At 31.4% G+C, this 20,558-nt stretch overlaps 4 protein-coding genes and 1 long non-coding RNA gene across 9 annotated transcripts; 2 read left to right on the top strand and 3 right to left on the bottom strand.

Moving 5' to 3' along the window:
- Nucleotides 1–50: 50 nt before the first annotated feature.
- On the bottom strand, nucleotides 51–672 carry LOC124423624 (probable RNA-binding protein EIF1AD). Its single transcript, XM_046961563.1, has 2 exons — nucleotides 406–672; nucleotides 51–315 (listed from the first exon to the last, which is right to left on the bottom strand). Exons 1-2 carry the CDS (start codon nucleotides 670–672, stop codon nucleotides 106–108), a joined length of 477 nt encoding a protein of 158 aa, XP_046817519.1. The 3' UTR covers nucleotides 51–105.
- Nucleotides 584–4,903, bottom strand: LOC124423617 (DNA polymerase subunit gamma-1, mitochondrial). Of its 2 annotated transcripts, XM_046961546.1 has the most exons (3): nucleotides 4,823–4,903; nucleotides 861–4,681; nucleotides 609–700 (listed from the first exon to the last, which is right to left on the bottom strand). In XM_046961546.1, the coding sequence occupies exons 2-3, from the start codon at nucleotides 4,583–4,585 to the stop codon at nucleotides 688–690; spliced, it is 3,738 nt and encodes a 1,245-aa protein (XP_046817502.1). In that variant the 5' UTR covers nucleotides 4,586–4,681; nucleotides 4,823–4,903; the 3' UTR covers nucleotides 609–687. The 2 variants fall into 2 exon arrangements, with proteins under 2 accessions (XP_046817503.1, XP_046817502.1); XM_046961547.1 differs by lacking the exon at nucleotides 4,823–4,903 and having other exon boundaries at nucleotides 584–700; nucleotides 877–4,688.
- A 207-nt stretch (nucleotides 4,904–5,110) lies between these two features.
- Nucleotides 5,111–14,648, top strand: LOC124423625. 2 transcript variants are annotated; one of them, XR_006942123.1, is made up of 4 exons: nucleotides 5,111–5,238; nucleotides 5,598–5,751; nucleotides 6,011–6,158; nucleotides 14,518–14,633. It is a non-coding gene; the product is annotated as an uncharacterized LOC124423625 (long non-coding RNA). The 2 variants fall into 2 exon arrangements; XR_006942122.1 differs by lacking the exon at nucleotides 6,011–6,158 and having other exon boundaries at nucleotides 14,518–14,648.
- LOC124423620 (prion-like-(Q/N-rich) domain-bearing protein 25) lies at nucleotides 10,280–16,219 on the bottom strand. Of its 2 annotated transcripts, XR_006942121.1 has the most exons (13): nucleotides 15,326–16,219; nucleotides 14,447–14,617; nucleotides 14,211–14,351; nucleotides 13,899–14,036; nucleotides 13,458–13,820; nucleotides 13,245–13,367; nucleotides 12,882–13,172; nucleotides 12,676–12,792; nucleotides 12,479–12,598; nucleotides 12,236–12,394; nucleotides 11,922–12,077; nucleotides 11,055–11,249; nucleotides 10,280–10,766 (listed from the first exon to the last, which is right to left on the bottom strand). XR_006942121.1 is itself a non-coding variant. In XM_046961556.1 (12 exons), exons 1-12 carry the CDS (start codon nucleotides 15,387–15,389, stop codon nucleotides 11,170–11,172), a joined length of 1,923 nt encoding a protein of 640 aa, XP_046817512.1. In that variant the 5' UTR covers nucleotides 15,390–16,219; the 3' UTR covers nucleotides 10,866–11,169. The 2 variants fall into 2 exon arrangements, 1 of the variants encoding a protein (XP_046817512.1); XM_046961556.1 differs by lacking the exon at nucleotides 10,280–10,766 and having other exon boundaries at nucleotides 10,866–11,249.
- A 110-nt stretch (nucleotides 16,220–16,329) lies between these two features.
- Nucleotides 16,330–19,193, top strand: LOC124423618 (uncharacterized protein PF11_0213-like). 2 transcript variants are annotated; one of them, XR_006942120.1, is made up of 3 exons: nucleotides 16,330–16,487; nucleotides 16,689–18,760; nucleotides 18,902–19,018. XR_006942120.1 is itself a non-coding variant. In XM_046961548.1 (3 exons), the coding sequence occupies exons 1-3, from the start codon at nucleotides 16,460–16,462 to the stop codon at nucleotides 19,174–19,176; spliced, it is 2,307 nt and encodes a 768-aa protein (XP_046817504.1). In that variant the 5' UTR covers nucleotides 16,330–16,459; the 3' UTR covers nucleotides 19,177–19,193. The 2 variants fall into 2 exon arrangements, 1 of the variants encoding a protein (XP_046817504.1); XM_046961548.1 differs by having other exon boundaries at nucleotides 16,689–18,692; nucleotides 18,902–19,193.
- Nucleotides 19,194–20,558: the final 1,365 nt, after the last annotated feature.

Here is a 20,558-nt window from a genome sequence, read left to right as displayed (position 1 = left end):
ATAATTTTTTAATTGGATTGGTCAATTGAATAATTGGACACGACAATAAATTCGATTTATATACAACTTTTTTATAAAGTTTTACAAAATACCTTATATTAATTACTAGTCGGATTCATTAGAACTTGTGTCCGAATCACTTGATCTATCAGAAACATAAGTTATCCTATTTGTATTTACAAAAAGTTCTTCCTCTTCTTTATCTTCTTCTTCGTCACTATTATCTTTTATCGTTTTTTTAGATTCCTTTTTATTCAAGACTTCGTCAAATTCCAATGGCCAACATTTTTGTACATGGTACCACTTTATATGTTCCTAAAAAAAAAAAAGAAAAAAAGAAAAAAAAAACAATAGTATTATATTTTTAATTGCATTTACATATATACCTACAATGAAAAAACTTACTCGTGTTAATATCTTGACTATCTCTGCTTTGACCTTATCGCCTTCGGCAATGGGTTCAACTAATACGAAGTCTCCCCTTTTTATCCAAATGTGTCGTCTAAACTTCACTGGCATTGATACAAGATATTGTTCACCAGCTGAGTTTACAATCTCATGGAGATTATTGCCGCGCGATTCGACAACTTTAACGATAGATTGAGATTTTGTTGGAATACTTAAGTCTTCCACCTCCTTCACAACATGTTTACGTTTTGTTGTTTTTGACATTTTCACTCTGATAATTTATAAATGGCGACTGTAATACATTGAAAATATAATAATTAAATAAAATTCATATTTAAAGATTCAACTAAATATAATATTTCGATTCGAACGATTTTTTTTTTTTTTTTTATTAACTTAAACTCGTTTTAAATTGAATTAAATTATTTTGCGCTTTCTGTTTATCATATTACATATTTTTCTTATCACGTTTAGTTCGATGCCACGATCCTAAGGATCCATCAGACTTTTCCAATGCTGCATGTATATCTAAACTTTCTCCAACAGGGATACTATATCCATTTTCAAGTCCATGAGGATTTGATGGTGTTTTACAATCTTGACTTGATTCTTTTCGAAGAACCGTATCTACTTCTACAGATGCAAAAAAAGCTACTGACATTGGTAAATCGTTCATACCAAGCCTCAAGGCACAGAAAGATCTTGTCATAAGATTTGTTACATGCATTGCAAGAGCAGCATTGTATTTGTATCGTGATGGAACTAAATATCTTACTTCATCGTGAAAAGAAAGACAAAACCTTGCATTATCTTGCATTAACCATCTCATTGAAACCAACATTAAATGAAGAAAATCAACTGCACCACTTTGTACTACCCAATTAATTTTAGTTGGTAAATATTTTTCTTCTTCGTCCTCACACTCTAATGCTCGACTAAGTCTACAGTTTAAAAATGGCGTTACTGGTTTAGGACTACAAGCTATTTCCTCAAGTCTATTAAACATTGCTGATTCTGAACCACCAACCCATTTGCTCTTGTTAAACATTTCCATAAGTGATTTTTGAAAAAGTTTTGCTATCTTCATAGCTTCATACGATGTATATTGTCTATCCTCCAAATCTTCATTAATATACTCAGATTTCAATGTATATACTTTATTACCCTTTGTCAAAGCAAACATTTTTCGAGATTTAGATACGGCATTACTTTCTGTCATGGTAGGATTAAATTGTTTTAACAATCTTTCAGCAAACTTTTGCCCGGCACCATAAATTCTTGCATAATTGATAATTTTTGCATGATCTCTAGATATTCCCACAGCTTTTGCAGTAACACTGTGCATGTCTGTTCCATTTGATTTGTTTCCTATTAAAGTCATCCATCCAAAAGGTGTTGCTCCATGCACTTTCTTATAATATGCATCTCCAATGATTGATGCAATCCATAATTCTTGACTGTCAACATCAGCACCAACTATGTTATATCCTGGTGGAGCTTGTATCATGGATCGTAATTCAGAACCTATACGTTCGGCATGTGCATTAGAAGCAGTCATCCATGTAGGTTCTACTGCTCGCCTTGTTAATGTTCCACAGACAACCACTTGTGGAAGTATTGCACCAAATTGTGTATTGTGTTTCTTTAAACTATTTGGCAAACAATACTTTTCAAACCAGACAACCATTTGGGACATGATCCTGTCTCTGTTGTTTCTCCAATAAGATACCTTTCTTGCTATTTTCAAAATTTGTGCAGCACTTGAATCTAATCCAGCAAGTACATTATCCGAAAACTTGTTCAAAAAATCTTTAGCCAAGGGATTACCGACATTGAAATTAATACCATCTTTGTGTGGTAATTTGAAGAAGTAACAACAATTATCTAAAATAATATCGCACCAAATTCCAGTACCTTTGTACTTAGTATCATAATCTGTTGTACTTTTTCTCTTGTATCTCCAAAATTCTGCTTTATAAAGATCGTTTTCTAATTTTTTATTCAGTATTAACATTGTATCATCTGTAGAACTTTCATAATTAGTTGTTTCTGGTAAAGGACATTGATTTAACAATTGTTTTAGAGGTAATATAGTTTCAATATTTGGATCATTGCTATATGGTACTAATATACCCCAACCATGTTTCTTAATATAATGCAAAGGATAATTTTCCCATGTTAAATTTAAAAGTTTTGGAGTAATCTGCGTAGATGTACTTATATGTTGTGGTCCAGGTTCCCAATTTTCATCCTCATTTTCAGTTTTTTTAGGACAAAGTTTTCTATACCAAGCAGGATATCCAGCCATATATGGTAGTTTAACTGGTAACAAGTATTTTGTTTCTTCTAGATAAGAAAATTCTTTTTCCAAGGGATCCTCGTCTTCATCATCTGTTAAATATGTTTCTGAATTAATGTCACTAGTTACTTTATTATTATTTTCTTTGGTTTTTAGTTCTTGTAACTTTGTCTTAGACAAAGAAGTTTTCATCTTAATATTTTGAGTACTCCAATCCTGATCCCACATCCATAAATCCTCTTTATATTTTTCATTATGCATTAATTTACAAACAGTATTTGCTCTTTTAGTGAGTATAACCTTAGATTCATAATTTAAGTCTTCATAAGTAGACTCTGATTCTTCTAAATATCTTTGCCAATTGGAATTTACTGGAAGATATGTACAACTAAGCTCTAACATTCCAGCGAATGTAACAGGATGTGGAAATCTTTCTTGAAATATTGGAAATAATTTACAAAAGACATTATGTGTAGCCAATACATCAGAAGCACAATAAGACATTAAATCATTAAATTGTTCTCTTATGTCATCCAAAGATCCTTCTAGAAATATATTTCTTTGTTCTTTGCTGACATTTTTTCCGCAATAAAGTTTATGTACTTCACTCAAACTATTTGTTGAAGTATAGTTCAACCATTTTTCGGTATCATGTTTTTGTTTTTCACTTCTTAAAATTGCTCTCTGATAACTATTAAGTCCACTGACACATATATGCAGTGACATTGTGTCTACAAAACGTGTTCCAGTAGAATTTAACCAATATTGTTCTTTTATTCTTGTTCTATCATATGAAACATTATGGCCTATAATGATCTTTGGTTTTTTATGAGAATTCTTCAATTTTATACCATAATCATCTGCATTACTTTCTATAGGAATCAACATATTGGAAGTAAAATAATTAGTACCAAAATTACCTTTTACATTTTCTATAAGAGTTGGTGATACCCATCCATACCATGCTTTTTCTGTAACAGCTGTAGCTATCGTAGGTAATGGACCTTCTTTTACACAAACTTCTACGTCTAAAATCATTGCATCTTCTAAAGGATAATTTACACTTTCTGCACCATCACTGGTATATCTAGTCCAACCTTTTTGAAACAACCATTTTGAAGGTATTTCTGGTATCTTAGTAATAATTTTATTTATGATCTTTAGATAAGGTAAGATTTGTTCAATAGCAATATTATAAAAGTGTTCTTCCAAGTCCTTCCCTTTCAAAGGTGGTAAACATATATCAACGTCTGATATTGCCTTTACATCTTCTGTATTTATTCCATATTTATGTAAATCTTTTTTTATATTTTCTATTTCTTCTTGAGAAAGACATACATGGTTTTCATTTTTATTGAATAAATGCTCATGCAATGGTTTAGAAAGCATTTGCATATTAATTTCATTAAATCTGGTAATATTATGAATATCGTCATTGTTATTGTCATTTATAGTTTGCTTTGTATTTTCCTCTTGTATATCTTTTCTATGTTCGCTATTATAATCATTTTGTGTACTTTCTGATGAATAGTTTGGTTTCATAAACGGAAATAAAAATGCTTGTTCGAAATTGTCAGGTATTTTAGGTTCATTTGCAACATAATATTTATTAGATATATTTTGATTTTCTTTATATGAAGATAAAGATGAGAAATTCATGAAATTCGTATCACTTTGATCGTAAATAGTATCGTTGTTATTAGAGATTACATCGTTAGAGGTTAAGGCGATACTACTATTAATTTTAATATTTTCCAACTTTTTGTTATGTAAAATGAATCTTTTTTTAACAACTTTTTTATGATTTTGTGTATCAATCTTAATATTGGTGCATTTATGCCTTATGCAAATGTGAATAAGACGTATTTTTAATCGCATCTTAAAACGTGTTCGCAGTCTAACACTTTTTCCAAAATATATAACTATCTTTAACACGTGACACGAAGTTATGAAAAAATTTGAAGAGTATCTTACCTATATAATAAAATAATTGAATTATATTATCTTAAAAATCTTTTATCAAATCATAATAGTTATGTAAAATATTATGTTGAGCTTATATTAAAAGTTTCACTAGAATATATCAAAGTAGACTTGCGTAAACAATTTATATACCAATTCTCTTCCATAAGGTTAAAATATAGAGTTGAACGCATGGAAGGGAGCTTACATATATCTAGGAATAATTAAGTTCATCCATTTGGAAATTATTTATCCTTTTGTATAATAAATTCTTCTTGTTTGTTTAGTTTTACAATTTTATTGTAATTAATGTAAAGTGATTTATTTATAAGGCAAAGAAAATAAATCAGACAAAAAAATTTCCACGATTCTGATTGGCTGTAATCTAACGTTCGTTTCACATATAAAAATAGTTCACTTTTTGAACACGAAGCAATTTCTATTTACTCTTTGTTGAATGTAGATTTTAATAAACTAAATGATCATTATTTAAAAGTAAATTATAAATCTTTTCTAACGTTTAATTGTGTGTCAATTAACGTTAATATTACTATTATCAACTTTCGCTAGTAAATATTATTCCGAATATTATTAAAAGTTATTATTCTGTTGTAATAGATGGAAACATATAGAAGTAACCTCAATTGTGTCATTGCAATTTTATTACTTTTGTTTTTAATAATATCGTTTGTGAATTGTCAACAACAATAGAAGAAATTTTTATTTTTTATATGTGCTTTTACAGTTTTTATGTATTTTTAATAAGAAAAATTGCTTTCAATAGGGTATATGTATCGAGTAATACATTCGACAAATCATAAAATTAATAATAACGTATATCTTTATAGTACGTTGTGCAAAAAACCATAAAAAATGTTTTAATATAATTTTATAAAGTAATTTAATATAATTTTTCGATTTGTTACAGAGAATTATCATGGCTATAAGAAAGTATATTATTTCGAAAAATTTTAATGTTTCCTTGACGCTAATTGGTTCTCAAGTTCGCGCCTGTCTTCTGTTTGCGCCTGTCTTTTGTTCGCGCCTGCGCAGTTTGCAGTTCATTCCCAACGAATTTCGAGGTATGCGTTATCAATAGTTATTAATTAATTAATTAATAAATTATATCATTGCAATCGTGCGCGAAACACAAATGTAATCGAGTGTTTGTATCGTTAATAGAAATAAAAATATCGCAAAGTAGAAACAATGTTCGTTCGTATTTCGCGATTTAAACAAGTGTTTTTTGCATCGATTGCATACAATGTAATCGTTAGAATCAGTGATTGTTCGCAAAGTTTCTTGCTTTTATAATAGTCGCACAAATTGTATTTATAAAAGACATTAGATGCGTATTAGAGTCAGTGTGACATCATTCAAGAGAATCTCCGACCAATTTCGATGTCGACCTATCTCATTTACAATCAGCTACGACGTATCATCCATCCTCAATTTCAAGTATTTTCGAGCCATCCGCAAAACTTCTTAAGTAAGTGGAATTTTTAAATCTCTCCAATCACTCAATCATGTCAAAGATAGGAGATCCAAATTTTACTTTATATTAGTCTTTTGAGTATATTTTAATAATATACTTCTGTAAAACAATTGAGATAGATCACAGAGTTTATGATATTCATACGCGAGTTTTTTCATTTGTCCTGTTATATGTAGATAATAGATATCGTTCGAATAATTTCTTTGTACTGTTTTATCATGCTATATTCAATCGTAAAGGTAGGAAACTTCTTTAAGAAAGGAAAAAGAAAAAAGAAAAAAAAGAGAAAAAGAAACACTCAATGATCGTTGTAACTTAGAAAATTTCTCCACAGATAGCAGCATGGTCTCGATTTTTTTTTTTTTTTCTGAAATCTTTTTGGTCTTTAGAAAATTGCGTAGGAAGAAGCAACCGTAGTATAGAAGAAACTAATCCCCGGGGAAATTAAAAAGAAAAGTAATTATAGTCGTTAAAGTTACGGAAATTACACTCTTCCTCGACAAAGAGATTCTGTCGTTATATATTTTAATAGCCTAGCAGACGTCATCTTTGAAAAGATAAAGTTGTTATAAAGTTTCCTTTCTATAGGGATAATTTAGATATGAGAAAGATAATAGCAACCTCCTTAAAAAGGAAAGCAATTTTTATAGAAAATTTCAATTACATTTACGTTATTCGGGGGATCAATAAGATGATAAAAATCTTGGCAATCGTTAAATGTCCACAGTAAGGGAAAAGGATAGTAATGAATTCGTAAGAATAGAAAAGTCGTGCATGCCTGAGTTGCGAAATTCATTTAAATAAGAAACGCAAGTTATGGCTTTAACATTTTATGATGTATAAATATAAAAATATTTGTCGACGATATAAATGACATTTTTTTTTTTTTTTTTTTTTTTTTTCTTTAATCTCCAACCCTTCGTCTTGGAATTGTGTCTCCCTTTAATTCGCATTGGAAGCTCGAATTTTGATCGTCAGTAAACTTTGCGATTTTTTCTTTTTCTTTTTTTTATGATTTATCAATCAGTTACATGCTATCGATGAAAATCCTTGATAATGATAAGTAAACTCATTTTTTTTTTTTTTTAACAATACCGTGTAAGTACCTACACAATCTTGATGTGACGATGTTATAAGAAGGAGGATCGATAAATTTAATTTCAATTTGCTAATGTTTGCTTTGTGATACGCATTTCTAATTGAAGAAGACGTTGAATAAATCCTCGAAAGAAAAAAAGAAAAATAAAAAAAATATATACCTCGTTTCTTATGTATCACGATGATTGGATCTGTTAAAATTTTGTATTTTTGAATTACTCGTTAGCTCCTCGATAGAGAAGTACGGTCGAGGAAATAGAATTTTTCTATGAGAACTTGGAGGCGACCATCCGACGTTGTAACCTTGGCCTCTACTGTTGGGATATCACATTAACACTCCAGGACACATATAAGAGATGTTAATGCTGGACACGCGATCGCGCGCGAACACGCACGCATATATATCTTTATATATATATATATATATAATATATATATATAAAAAAGAGAGAAAGAGGGAGAGAGAGAGAGAGAGAGAGAGAGACAGGAAGAGAAGGAACTCTTTCGATTGACCGTTCTTTTCGTTCCGCGTTCTTATTTCAAAGGTTCGCAATAAACTAACTCCAAAGAAAAAAAGAGAAAAAGAATTTATATGCTGCCGCCGCTTACAATTAGCAATAGCTCAGATAACAAAATGGCCCGATCTTCAAATCTTTCTTTCGTAAAGAAGCAGCGCGTTGACCTACGTTTTCATGCCTTCTCGTGATTCCACTCAATAAGATTGTTATCGTCTCATCCGTTTCGTGTTTGTTCTAAAAAAGATTTTGATATTTCCTTTTGGGACATTTTTATTTTTCTCGAAAGAAAAAAGAAAGAAAAATTCTCCAATAATATCGAGTTACTGTATAAACGTTGTGCGTTAAACGTTGTGATTTAACTTTTATTCCATTATACGCAAATAATAAAAGATCATGTGTGCTAATCTTATTATATCGTGTTATCCTACGATATTCATTGATATCATTGTAAAAGAATGTTAGAAGACAAGGATAATAGAGCGAAGTGCAAAGTTCATAGGTTCTTTCTATAGAGAAGGAAGAATTCATGCGATGCGATTCGCGCAGCACGGCACTACGGCGCGTCACTTCCTGACCGCGTGAGTGAGCTCTGACCCGTTTTACGAAGAAAGAAGCCAGGTCGAGTCTCTATCGGCTGTCCATCTGGTTGGCGTGTGACCTTTCGCATCCTCGAGCCACCCCTTCTTTACCTTGCGAATAACGAACGAAGTAAGTCAGAAACGAAAGAAAGGAACGATCGAACAACGAAGAATCGCAAGCGTACCTCTTACTACCATTTATTTTTCTTTTTCTTTCTCTATCTATATTTCTCTGTCTCTTTCTCTCTTTCTCTATATTTATCTATCCATTTCTCTCTTCTTTCGAGAGAATAGTAACAACCATATCGAAGAACAGCGAGCAAAGTACGTTGCACAACAGATATACATATATATATACACATATATATACATAGACATACACACACACACACACACACACACACACATATCGATGTTCGTCTTCGTTCCTTGTTGATTTGCAATTCCGATTCGACGTATGCTAATTTTCAAAAGCTCTTCCCGAATATCGGAAAACAATCTTCGCTTTTCTCTCTATGCCGTCTTAGATTTCCCCTGTACCTTGGATTTTCTTTGTCGTTCGTAAAAAAATCTTTTTATTTTATTTTTTTTCTTTTTTTTTTTTTTTTTTTTTTTTAATATTATATTTTTAAATATAATCGTGTGTCGATAATGCGATAAGACGTAACAATTCTCAAATAATGAAAGATGCGTTAGACGAGGACAGAAAAGTGGAAAAATGTATCTATAGAAATTTTCTGTCTCTCTTGGCACTTTTTCACGTATCAATTTAAATAGAACATCTATAGGAATAACGCTTTTTCATACGATAAATTTTTTATGATTAAAGGAGTAACGCCGATAAAACGTTTGACTAATTAAGATATTTATTATAGCCTATACCTTCTTCCTCTTCTTTTCCGATAGGATATGCATCAAAGAGCGCATAAATTCGTAGAACGAAAGCACAGAGACAATAAGTTTTCTTTCATATTCGTCTCGAAAGTGACGCTTATTATCCGTTTGTTTCTTGAACGACGAAATCGTAAAGTAGTGATAACGTCGTTTGAGAGAAAAATGATTTTATGAAAGTCAAGCTTAAATGTCAACTGGTTCGTGTGAAAATTCGTATATTAAAGGTGCATTCCGTTAGGAAGTTCGAGTTTTCAACGACGTCGCTCTCGACGGTTTTTACTCGAAGATTCCCGATAAGGGAATACGGCGAAAAACGGAAACCATTTTACCTGGCAAATGTGCGGAGTAGTTCCGCAGTTATCACGAAACGACGACAAAAAAAAAGAAAACAAAAAAAGAAAAAAAAAAAAAAAGAAAAGACAAAAAAGCGAGAGAAAGATACGTTTGCTGTGTTTAAGTTTGACAAGATGATGCGAGCTTAAAGAAAAGTATGAAAAAGCTCTTGATATTTTCCTATATAGTTTAAAAAAAAAAAAAAAAAAAAAAAAAAGAAAAAAGTTCATGTTTAATGACGTTAATTTACTTAGCTTCGCGAGGTCAGCATACGACTCTTTCATCGATCATCTTTTATCACAAGCCACGAACATTAGTGAAATTCATAATTCATCTTCCTTAATCTCCTCGTATTTATATAAAATATCTACACATATAGATGTGTATGTATATGTGTGTATATATTTAATAAATATTTAAAATAATAAAATACAAAGAAAAAGATATAAAAGAGAACGTATTATAATTGTATTTAGAATTATTAATAGGAATATTTACTTATCAATATTTTATTAATCATGTGATATTTTGAAATATTTTTCTGAAGCTTTTTGTTTAAACAGTATTAAATATCATATAACATATATATTTAAGTGTTTCAATTTGAAAAAACTCACCCTGAATATATATATATATATATATATATATATATATATATATATATATATATATATACATACACACACACACAATATACAAATATTGTACATGAACACTCTCGTTCAATCTCAAGATGTAATTTAGATAATCGACGCACGACACAAACGTCCTCCGTCTACTCTTCGCGAAACATTTTATATAAGATCGTTATCTCTATTAGACCCCTTTTTTTCTTGTTGTAACTTCGAAAGGATTTTCAGTGATTCGATCTATCAAAAACTAGAAGGGAACGTAAAAGATATGAGCGAATTCGAGAACGCCTTGACCCGTTCCTCTCTTTTTCTCTTCGTCTCCTTAGGTATTCATTGTCTCCCTTGTTAAGAGTGACGTCACGATTAGATATCACGTTTTAAAGTTAGGTCATCTTACTACGTCATCGAGTGAGTTCACAGTGACCAGAGGAGAGCGTTGCTCGCAAACGATAGTAACGCGATTTGCGTGTCGAGCCTTTATTTCGTCTTATCGAAACAAAATCCCAAGGGACTCTAAGTAAATACGCAGGTTTTCTCGGATCGATCTATCTAAAGATTTAATTTCATTTGAATAGGTACAATATATAAGGGGATATTTAAAAAAAAAAAAAAGATATTTCGTCTTTCTTTTGTTTTCTTTTTTCTTTTTTTTTTTTTTTTTTTTTTTGTTTTTTACGTAAAATCGTTCTTTCGCTCGAATATGTATTATTTGTCTCTTATACTTTACAAAGTATAAAAAATTATAAAATAGTCATTGATTTTCTTATACATAATACTTTTGTTTCTATTATTAAGCGCATCGCGAAACAAAACGATTGGCCAAAGTTTAGATCATACCTATGACTATCGATTCTGTCGGCTAATTCGCTTGTAAGTCCCTTGTCGATCAACGTTAACACGCTCTCGCACTTCGTGCTTGAATAATTGAAGGCTCCTCGAGGAACGATCAAGCTCATCGAATTAGGTCGAGTAGTATCAAACTGATCGACAGGATTGGTAAGGACGACCTTGAGAACGTTTCGATGGCACCGCCTGTAACAAAAGGAAATGAAATCAGGATCGATCGTGTTTTCTCGTCTAATGCGAAATAAATATTAACGACGACGTTGAAGGATGGAAAGGAGAAGGTTAGAGTTAAAAGTATGAAAATCGTGCAAGTCGCGAAAGGAAATGAAAACTTTAAAGAACGCCGATAATTCTCTTTGAAATCGATATGAAATCATAATGAAATTACTTTAGGAGCCATATTTTTTAAACAGGTTTTAAAGCTAGTACCACTGAATACGAAGTCTTACGGAAATACGAGAAATGTCTAAGATGAGATTCGTAATTTAACCGAGATTTTATCGATACGGTCGATCGCAAAAATTGTAATACACAAACGAAACGAAAGGTAGTTTGAGAAAGAAGAAAGAGAAGTTCACAGCTGACATGCAAGAGGTAATTGTAGGTCACATTACTTCGTCACATAAAAAGTTTTTTATACGAATACAAAAATGGCACTAGCTAATGCTCTTAGCTTCGCCCTTGTTCTTTTTTTTTTATATATCTATATATGCAGATACATATATCTAGATAATATAAGTAGATGTATATACAATATTTAGAAGAATGAAAATATAGATATAGAAGAGTGAGAAGAAATTTGGAGGAGAATAAAAATTTTTCGATTGGTCTGATGAGTTTAATGTCAAGGTTACTTACCCGGTATAGCAAAACCTTTCAAATTCTTCTCGCATACGGTGTCATTAACCTGAACGTATTGCCAGTCGCACGTACACAGACCGTTCATGCAAATTGCTCGATTCTGATTGAAATCTAAGTAACACTCGCCGCGTGACATACACGATTCGCCGAGAACTGAAATAGAATCGATTCTGATTATTATGCTAATTCGATGGTTTGTTATTACGATATGTATTTATATTGAATCGGTACGCGGATGTTCTTTCTCTCTTATTTTTCTTTTTTTTTTTGTTTAAAATAGCAATAATAATGAAGTTATCGTATATTCATACGTTTCTTTGTCAAACAGCTGGAGTATCTGAAGTAACGATCTTTGCCACAGCCGCAAGATTTAATCGACAAAGAGTTGCTCGAATTCCAGGAACAAATTGCATTTGGCGTTACAGCGTTACATTGAATATCATGCGAACATTCTTCCCCGTATTTTGCTTCTAAAATTAAAAGAAAAATTATCTCGAGTAAATTATAACGAAGTAGCAAAGGTATTTGTTTAGATAGGGAATTATAATTTTTACTTGGCAAGCAGGTAGACGTCGAAGAGCTAACGTAACCTTCTTTGCAAGTACATACTCCGGAAGAACAAGAAGAATACATCGGTTGACAGTCCTTATCCAAAGTGCAGTTTGCATTTATACCTGAAATAATTAGAGGATCGATTAGAGTAACAAAATAAATTATCCTTGTAAATTCGATTAATTTAATATTTGTTTACCTGGATAGCACATTTTCTTTAACTCATAATATGTCTTATCGCAAGTGCATACATTGTTTGTGCATACGGAATGTGAGGTCGTACAATGTTCGTCGTATTCACAAAACATTCCCAATTCTGAAATAAATGTGAATAGGAAAGTTAAATGATCGGTAAATAGGTGAGTGATACTTTTGTACATCGATCGAAATTCATTTTAAATTTACCCGCGTTACTATTTATACAGGCCGTTCCGTTAGAGTTCGAATGTGTGCCTTCGGAGCAATAGCAAACGTTGTTCGTACAAACGAGCGTGCCGTTCAATCCCTCAACATAACAATCCTCGTTTGTTTTACAACTCTCATTCATTCCTTTATTCGACCAACAAAATAGCAATTCTTCGATGAAATGAGATCTCTCTTCATTACACAGACATCTTTTATGTTTACAAATCGCGTCAGGACCAAAGATGGAACAGTGTTCGTCCCGTTGACAAGATGAGTTGTATTTTCTCGTAGCTAAATTATCGATCGAATTTTTAAAGTAAAATGTTGGCCTTATTTTTATATATATTTAAAAGTAAAATTTACCTTTCAGACATTCTTGATTATTTTTCGACGCGAGTTTTGTATTCGCACAATTCCACACTCCATTTTTACAAATCGAGTTTTTAATATTCACTAAATCATTATTTTTACAATTTTGTCCAAGTTCTGTACGAAGAAACATTGTTAAGAGTTTTTACTTCTTTAGAAGAAATAAATTTCAAACTAATATGAAGTATACTGCAATCTTTAGTTTACCTGGAACGCATATTTTATTTTTACTTGTAGAAGGTACAAAGTGTGCGCGTTTGCAAATACATTTTCCTGATGTATCACAAATTGCATTCTCATGGATTTTGCAATCTGAATCTTTGGTACAATCATTCCATTCAGTAATTGCTTCTGTCATATAAATTGAAATGGAATTATTGATCGTATCTCTATTTGTTAATAAATATCTATCATATTTATCGGCAAATTTTCTATAATCGGAATTGAAGGAAATTCGCGATGTTATATTATAATTTGTTTTCTTTTCGTCAAGAGTACATTTAAAATTGACGCAGTAAGCATCTTTGGTAAATTTGCAATCGATATCGACTAAACATTCTTCGTTGATGTCTGTAAAAGGAGAAATCGTATTAAATTATCAAATCATTTTATAAATTCCGTAGATAAAAATATCTGAATATATCTTACTTGCTTTCTTACGACAGGAACGATATTCGCGTTGGTAAAAACCATCACGACATTTACAAATTCCATTATCGCAGACGGTCGACCCAAATTCAAAGTTTATGTAACAATCATCGTCGTTTTTACATTTCCCAGTAAGCTCTAAAATTTTTAAAGTTCACAAAAGAAGATTAGAGACCCGATCGTCGTTCTTTACTTCCCTCTTTCCACCCCTCCCTTCCTCTATTCCTTCCTCCACCCCGCTCCTCCCTCTTATTTCATATCTTATCTTCTAGCACACACCCACGTCATAATTTTCGTGATCTTGCGACTTACCCACTGTCTTGTAACATCTACCATGTAGGTAATGGAATCCGGGTGCGCAGATGCATGCATTTTCAATGCACTGTCCACCAATAAAAAGATATCTCGAACATTGTATTGTTTCCTCGCATTTGTCACCATAGCCCTTCGCGACTTTAGAAAAGTTTAACGATTCAAATCATTCGGCATTGTTAATTTTAATTCATTGATTGATGCGATAAAAAAAGAAATAAAAATGAAAGAATTACCTCGTAGACAGGTGGTCATATCATTGTTGAAAACATAACCGGGTGAACATTGACATTGTTGTTCTTTACAGATACTACCATTGGCCGTACATTCTGCGTCTGATTTGCAACTCCATTCAATATTGTTCGTTGAAATATAATTATTCTCCGATGGATGATCGAACGAGGTACCTGAAATTATTACGAGCGTCCTATTATTTGATTTTGATAAGTTCGAAAATGTGACAAAGTGTGATTTGTTTAATAATTAATTTAATTTAATTTAATTATTAAATTAGTTTAGTAAAAAATACGCTAGATAATTTTTAAATTTATCATTACTAGTCTGATTATCGCGCATGCGCGTTATTCTACTAACAAAAAAGAGAGAAAAAAAAAAAAAAGAAAGTTACATAACCGCACGAAGATCATAAGCGCGCAATCTCTTTTTTCCTCCTTTCTCCCTTTCACGCGTGTGTTTATGGTTTTTAATCTCCTAGCACTATTCGTATCGCGAATGCATCTCGTTCTATTAAATTTTCAAAGCTTCGTTTGCAATATTTGCTCTTCGAGGCACCTTCAACATGTTCTCTCTGTTTTTTTTTTTTTTTTTCTTTTTTCCTTTTCGAATATAACTTGTGTACTTGCGCCATATTTTTCAATTTCGTAATATTCTTGCAATTCATTTTTTCAATAATGCAAACGTACAAGCAATCTCTGAAAGTGGAATATCCGTCTCGATTTGTTTTTACTTTGAATATAAGTGTTTTATCTTTCACGTATTTTTTCTTTTTTTTTTTTTTTTTTTCTTTTTCTTTTTCCTACAAATTTTTACGTCAACAAATTTTACGATATAATGTTACTTTGTATAATTAATATTATTCGACGTAGGTGTCTTACCAAAATGAAAGAGAATTTGTATGATCAATAAACGAAGTAATATAAAATTCGTAAATAACCACATGATCGTTGACTTAACAATACAACTGTGTTCTGTGATACTATTATTTCTCACTGAAAATACAGAGTTTTATCAAACGTTAATGCTATCAGATAATGATTGAACACCTGGTTCGATATCAAACAAAATAATCACTAACTAAAGTATTATGAATTATTTCTTTGATAATGTATCTTTATAAAAAATTTTTAAAAGGAGACTGTATAGAATATCGTAAAGTTTTAATGTTCGTAGATCGTATGTAAAAAGAATAAACACGGCAAAATGCAATTTTTTATAAGTTATCTGCGTAATATCTCCGTAAATATTTTTAATTTGAATCGTGCGTAATAATGACGACTGAAATAATCGAATGAATCATAAATATGCACGTACACACACATAAATACACAGATAGATATGTGTGCGTTGAATACAGAAAATATATTGCACAACATTAAAAATACGTAAAAAGATATATTACGAAGTTACACAGCGAAGTTGTTAAGTTATATAACAAAGTTATTTTAAAATAATTAATTATTTGATGTATAACAGTATAAGGAAAAAAAGAAAACATATGCACATAAATATCACGTGAATATAGCGTGTATGAGGACAATGATTAGTTCGAAGTTTTGTTTCGCACTTTCAATAATAATATGTGTTTAGATGATGAAAAAGTATTATAATAAATCGTATTATAATATATTAACCGGCTTAAGTTAAGCATTATTCCTTCATTTTAAAATCGCATATTTACATATAATTTTTCTTTTTTATTCGCATATTTATATTCGCATTAAAAATATTATGATCTTAGAAATACACGGTAATATCTGTTAGATATTCATAGTCAAGAATGAACATAAAACGATGATAGCTGACCTCATGAAATGATAAAAGCTGACCTCTCTGTCTCTTCCTTATAATCGTACGAATGTAGTAGTTCGACTAACTTATCTTAGCTTCGACCTTTTACTCCTATTTTCACTAAGTTTTGTCAGGCCGAGGTCACTTTTCTGTCGTACCGAACTGAACATTTTAACGATCTCGTTTATACGAGAGCGTCAGTTTGTCATCGATCTTTCATCATGAAGGGACGTTGGAATTGTAGCGAAGGTAAATGTATATTTCATTCTTTTAAAATTTTTTCGATTTATTTTGAAATTGGTATTAGAAACTGTCAAAATTAATTGTTAACATTTTATCGTTAGATTAAATTGTTAAGATTGTTAGATTATAAACGAAAATATGTACAATAATAATAATGAATTCACATATTACTTCCTTCTGTATAAAATTCTATATAATGTTTTATAGAGGAACTTGTCTCGGCAGAAGAAGGTTTAAAGATTAATAAATCTGTGACAAGGGGAAAAAGCTACTGTTATGAAAGATTTATACAGTATGTAAAATTGATCTTTCTTATTTTACTGATCTCTTTCGTTGGATGGAGCAGTTACACTATTTGGAAAGTGTACGGCCAGGAGTCAATCGATTTATCCGTTCTCGACTCGAGTTCTACTCAATATAGCGACGGTGAATCTTCGACAATTTTTAATAGAATTTTGTCGTTACCATTGAGTAAATCTGAAAAAACGTTGGTAACTACGACGAGACAAAGTATCCTTTTAAACGAGGATCTATTTCCAAGTGAAATTTATTCGACCGATAATCAGCTGATCACAACTATGAAGATTCCTGAATCGAATATAAAACAAGATATTTCAATAACGAGTTTCGAGAATACTGATACGGAAGAGACGATAAAGAATTCGTTTAAATCGTCGATAAACGATCACGAAGAAGAAATAACAGTGCCGACTTTGAATAAGAATGAGACTAAGGAGTATGAAAATTCGACGAACGAGTCAGTGATCGAATGGAGCTTTCCGTTTATCTGGTCTATTTATGATGACATTGATTCATTTACGGATGATTACTTGGAAGAAATTCATAACTCTGAATTAGATGCAGTGTTAAAAGAACTTGATGAGAACAACGAGAAAGATGAGGAAAGTAATGAATTTTCGAAATTTCAAGAAAATTCTTTCGAAAAGGAAGATCTGTCTGATGATCAGAACGATGAGAATAATCGTAGCTACGAAAAGGACGTTCCATCGTCCATCGAAATTATTAATAATTTGAAGAAGCTTCACGATTCCATAGATGCCATGATGAAGGATTTACATGTAGAGAATCGTCAAAGTGATTATGATTTATTGAAATCTGAAGAAAGTTCGATAAAGGATGAATCGTCTAATCATTTGTTATTAGGATTAGGTAGACAAGATAGCATCGAGACACCATCTTCCATCTCAGGAGAAGATTCAGAAATAACAAAATCGAGTTTGTTTCACGATAGCTTGATTGAAGAAGATCCGTATAGGTTTCTCTTGGGAAATCACGATCACAGTTACCTCGAGTCGTCGATCCTTTCTTCTTTAGAACGTGTAGACTCTGAAAAGTCTGATACGTCGAAGGTGGACGATACTACCAGCGATTTAAAGAAGGGGTATTTGGAAAATATGGATAAGGATTTGTGGCTCTTTCGTCAAGATAGTAAAAGAGAGGACAGTGATATCGAAACAAATCCGACGGATAAATCTATGGAAAGGCATTTACTTGCGGACGTATCTACTCCAGCTATTGTAGAAAACGATGATGACACGATAAAAACTTTGGAACCTTGGAGATTTTACGTGAATCCTCCAGTATCTTCATCAATGAACAATGTAAACTTGAAAAAAGAAATTGTCTTTACTAACTCAAGAAATGAAGATCCTAACAAAGGTGTCATTTGTACTATACAAACATTAAATGGGATAAATTTACTAAAGTGTTCATTAAATTTATTCGATACTTCCGAATCTTTTACGGAACAATCCAACGATAGTTCTTTCGAATCTTCTTCACATTTTATTCCAGATTCTAAGAGTGATATATTTACAGAAGATGACAATGAATCTTTCTCAAATCATTATTCCTCTTCCGTTGAAAGTCATACAACAGAAAATTCTTTGAATGATATGACATCATCTAACAAAAATATTGGTATCGAAGCTAGTACGATTGAACAGGAATCGAAAGAAATCTCCATAGATTCAACAAATTCGGAATCCGAAATGTCGGATATTTCTTCAGAACGGTGGATGAAATTTGAGTCACCTACAGATACGTACGATCAAGATAATACATCTAAAATTATAAAAGATCCAATACTTTGGTGGTTAGATGTGAATAAATATCGCACGAAGCGATCGACTGGTGAGGAAACGGTAGAAAGGAAAAGACGTGGCATCGCGAAGATAATGTCGGGACAAAGTACGTTATGATGATGGACTTCATAGATAAAAGATCATCGTCTGATGCGCCATCATAAAATCATAAACGTAAAGAATAGTTTTTGTAAAAATTTTAATTTTGACAATATTGTCGATTTTCTAAAAAAAAAAAAAGTGAAAAAAGAAACGAATAAAAGTAAAACGGCGCGTTTAGCATGTTAATATTGGCTCTTTTAATATTTTTAACAGAAACTTTTTCGGACGATGAAGACTTATATAGGAAATGGATGAACAACGAAACTCGTTTACAAGATTGGATACGGATGCATAAAACTGGGATTATAAAAAATATGATGCGAGAATACTCAAACGAAGAATTGGACGAGAACTTGGCGAGATTTTATTTAGAAATGGAGATTCTCTCTTCTCATATCGACATGTTGCACGAGCTTTATCTTCGACGACATAATTTGGAGGACGATTATATATCGCAGGAATTTCTAAATGATTTTTATGAAAATTAAAGACAATATCTCGTTTATATATATATATATATATATATATATATATATATTTCAATATCAATTTATATTTATATTGAAATTCGTTGAGAGAGTAAAACATAAGATAAATAATAAAGGATGTATTTCTTGTAAATTTTTGCACTTATTATAAATTCCGTATTAAGAGAGAAAATTCATTCATATATATATATATATGTTTATCATATATGTTTATCATATATGTTTATCATATATGTTTATTTTATTTATATATATATATATGATAAACATTTGATTATCGAATTATCAATGTACAATAACGAGGATGACCGTAATGAAATCTACGATGATATTCGTGAATATACGAAATAAAAACATGTCGCAGGACAATTAATTTATTACTCGTATAACCGCAGTGGACAGTAAGCCTTGAACTTATTTATGCTAATCCGTTACGATTTATGTCAGTGTTAAGTCGATAACGCTTTTAAATGTTAACTAATTGGCAATTACAATTATTTGATCGATGATTACGCAGCGGCCTATTTTTTTCTGGTCAGCCTCGTTACAATTTTTGCGATATGTCTGTATCATGAATTTAAAGTTTTTTTCGTGTCTTTGAATTTCTTCGCATTTTTACGAAATAATCAAATTAAACGCGTCAAGTTAAACGCGAATAACCGATTTAAATTGTTTTTTTTTTTTTTTTTTTTTCGAATGAACGCGCAACGTCGTCCTTTCGTTGCCCTTCGAGTATTTCACGTTGATCTTAATAATACGCACGCGCGTTAACATTCCAACTATTCGATCAAGATCACAAAATCGTACGACATGTTGCTTTTCTCTTTCCTTTTTAATTGCGATTTTTATCAGGAGCGTGCTCGCTATTACGAACGTTTCATGATTCACGCATAACGTTGATTTACGTTGAATTTACATTCGTCGTCTGGAAGTCCCTCTTTCTTTCTTTTTTTTCCCTCTTTCCTTTTTTGTTTTTTTTTTTTTTTTTTTTTTATCTATATTCTTTTTTAACCAACCAGTCATCGTCATGGTCGGAAGAATTAAATGAGGATCGTAAGCTGACCTTAAAACCTTATCTTTCAAATTGATTCTACGTGTGTTTGTAAAATGTACCTTTTTTTTTTTTTAATTTGCGTGAGCCTGGCAGTCTCATTATTATTATTATTTTTTTTTACTTTTTTGATCAGTGTATATTCCACGTCGATCTTGAAGTGTCGAAACTTTCAGAGATCTAGGTGGAAACAAAAGAAAAAGATATCGTGTGAGTAACGATATCGGTCGACACGCTCGACATGTAAATTATAGTTAGTGTTGCACCATTTGCACGAACAAATACGGATTGTTACGTGTGAAAAAACAAATCCTCGGAACTTTGCTTATTG

The sequence above is a fragment of the Vespa crabro genome, chromosome 4, assembly GCF_910589235.1.
Source record: "Vespa crabro chromosome 4, iyVesCrab1.2, whole genome shotgun sequence".
Classification (NCBI taxonomy): Eukaryota; Metazoa; Arthropoda; class Insecta; order Hymenoptera; family Vespidae; genus Vespa; species Vespa crabro.
This window is presented reverse-complemented; position numbering and strand designations above follow the sequence as displayed.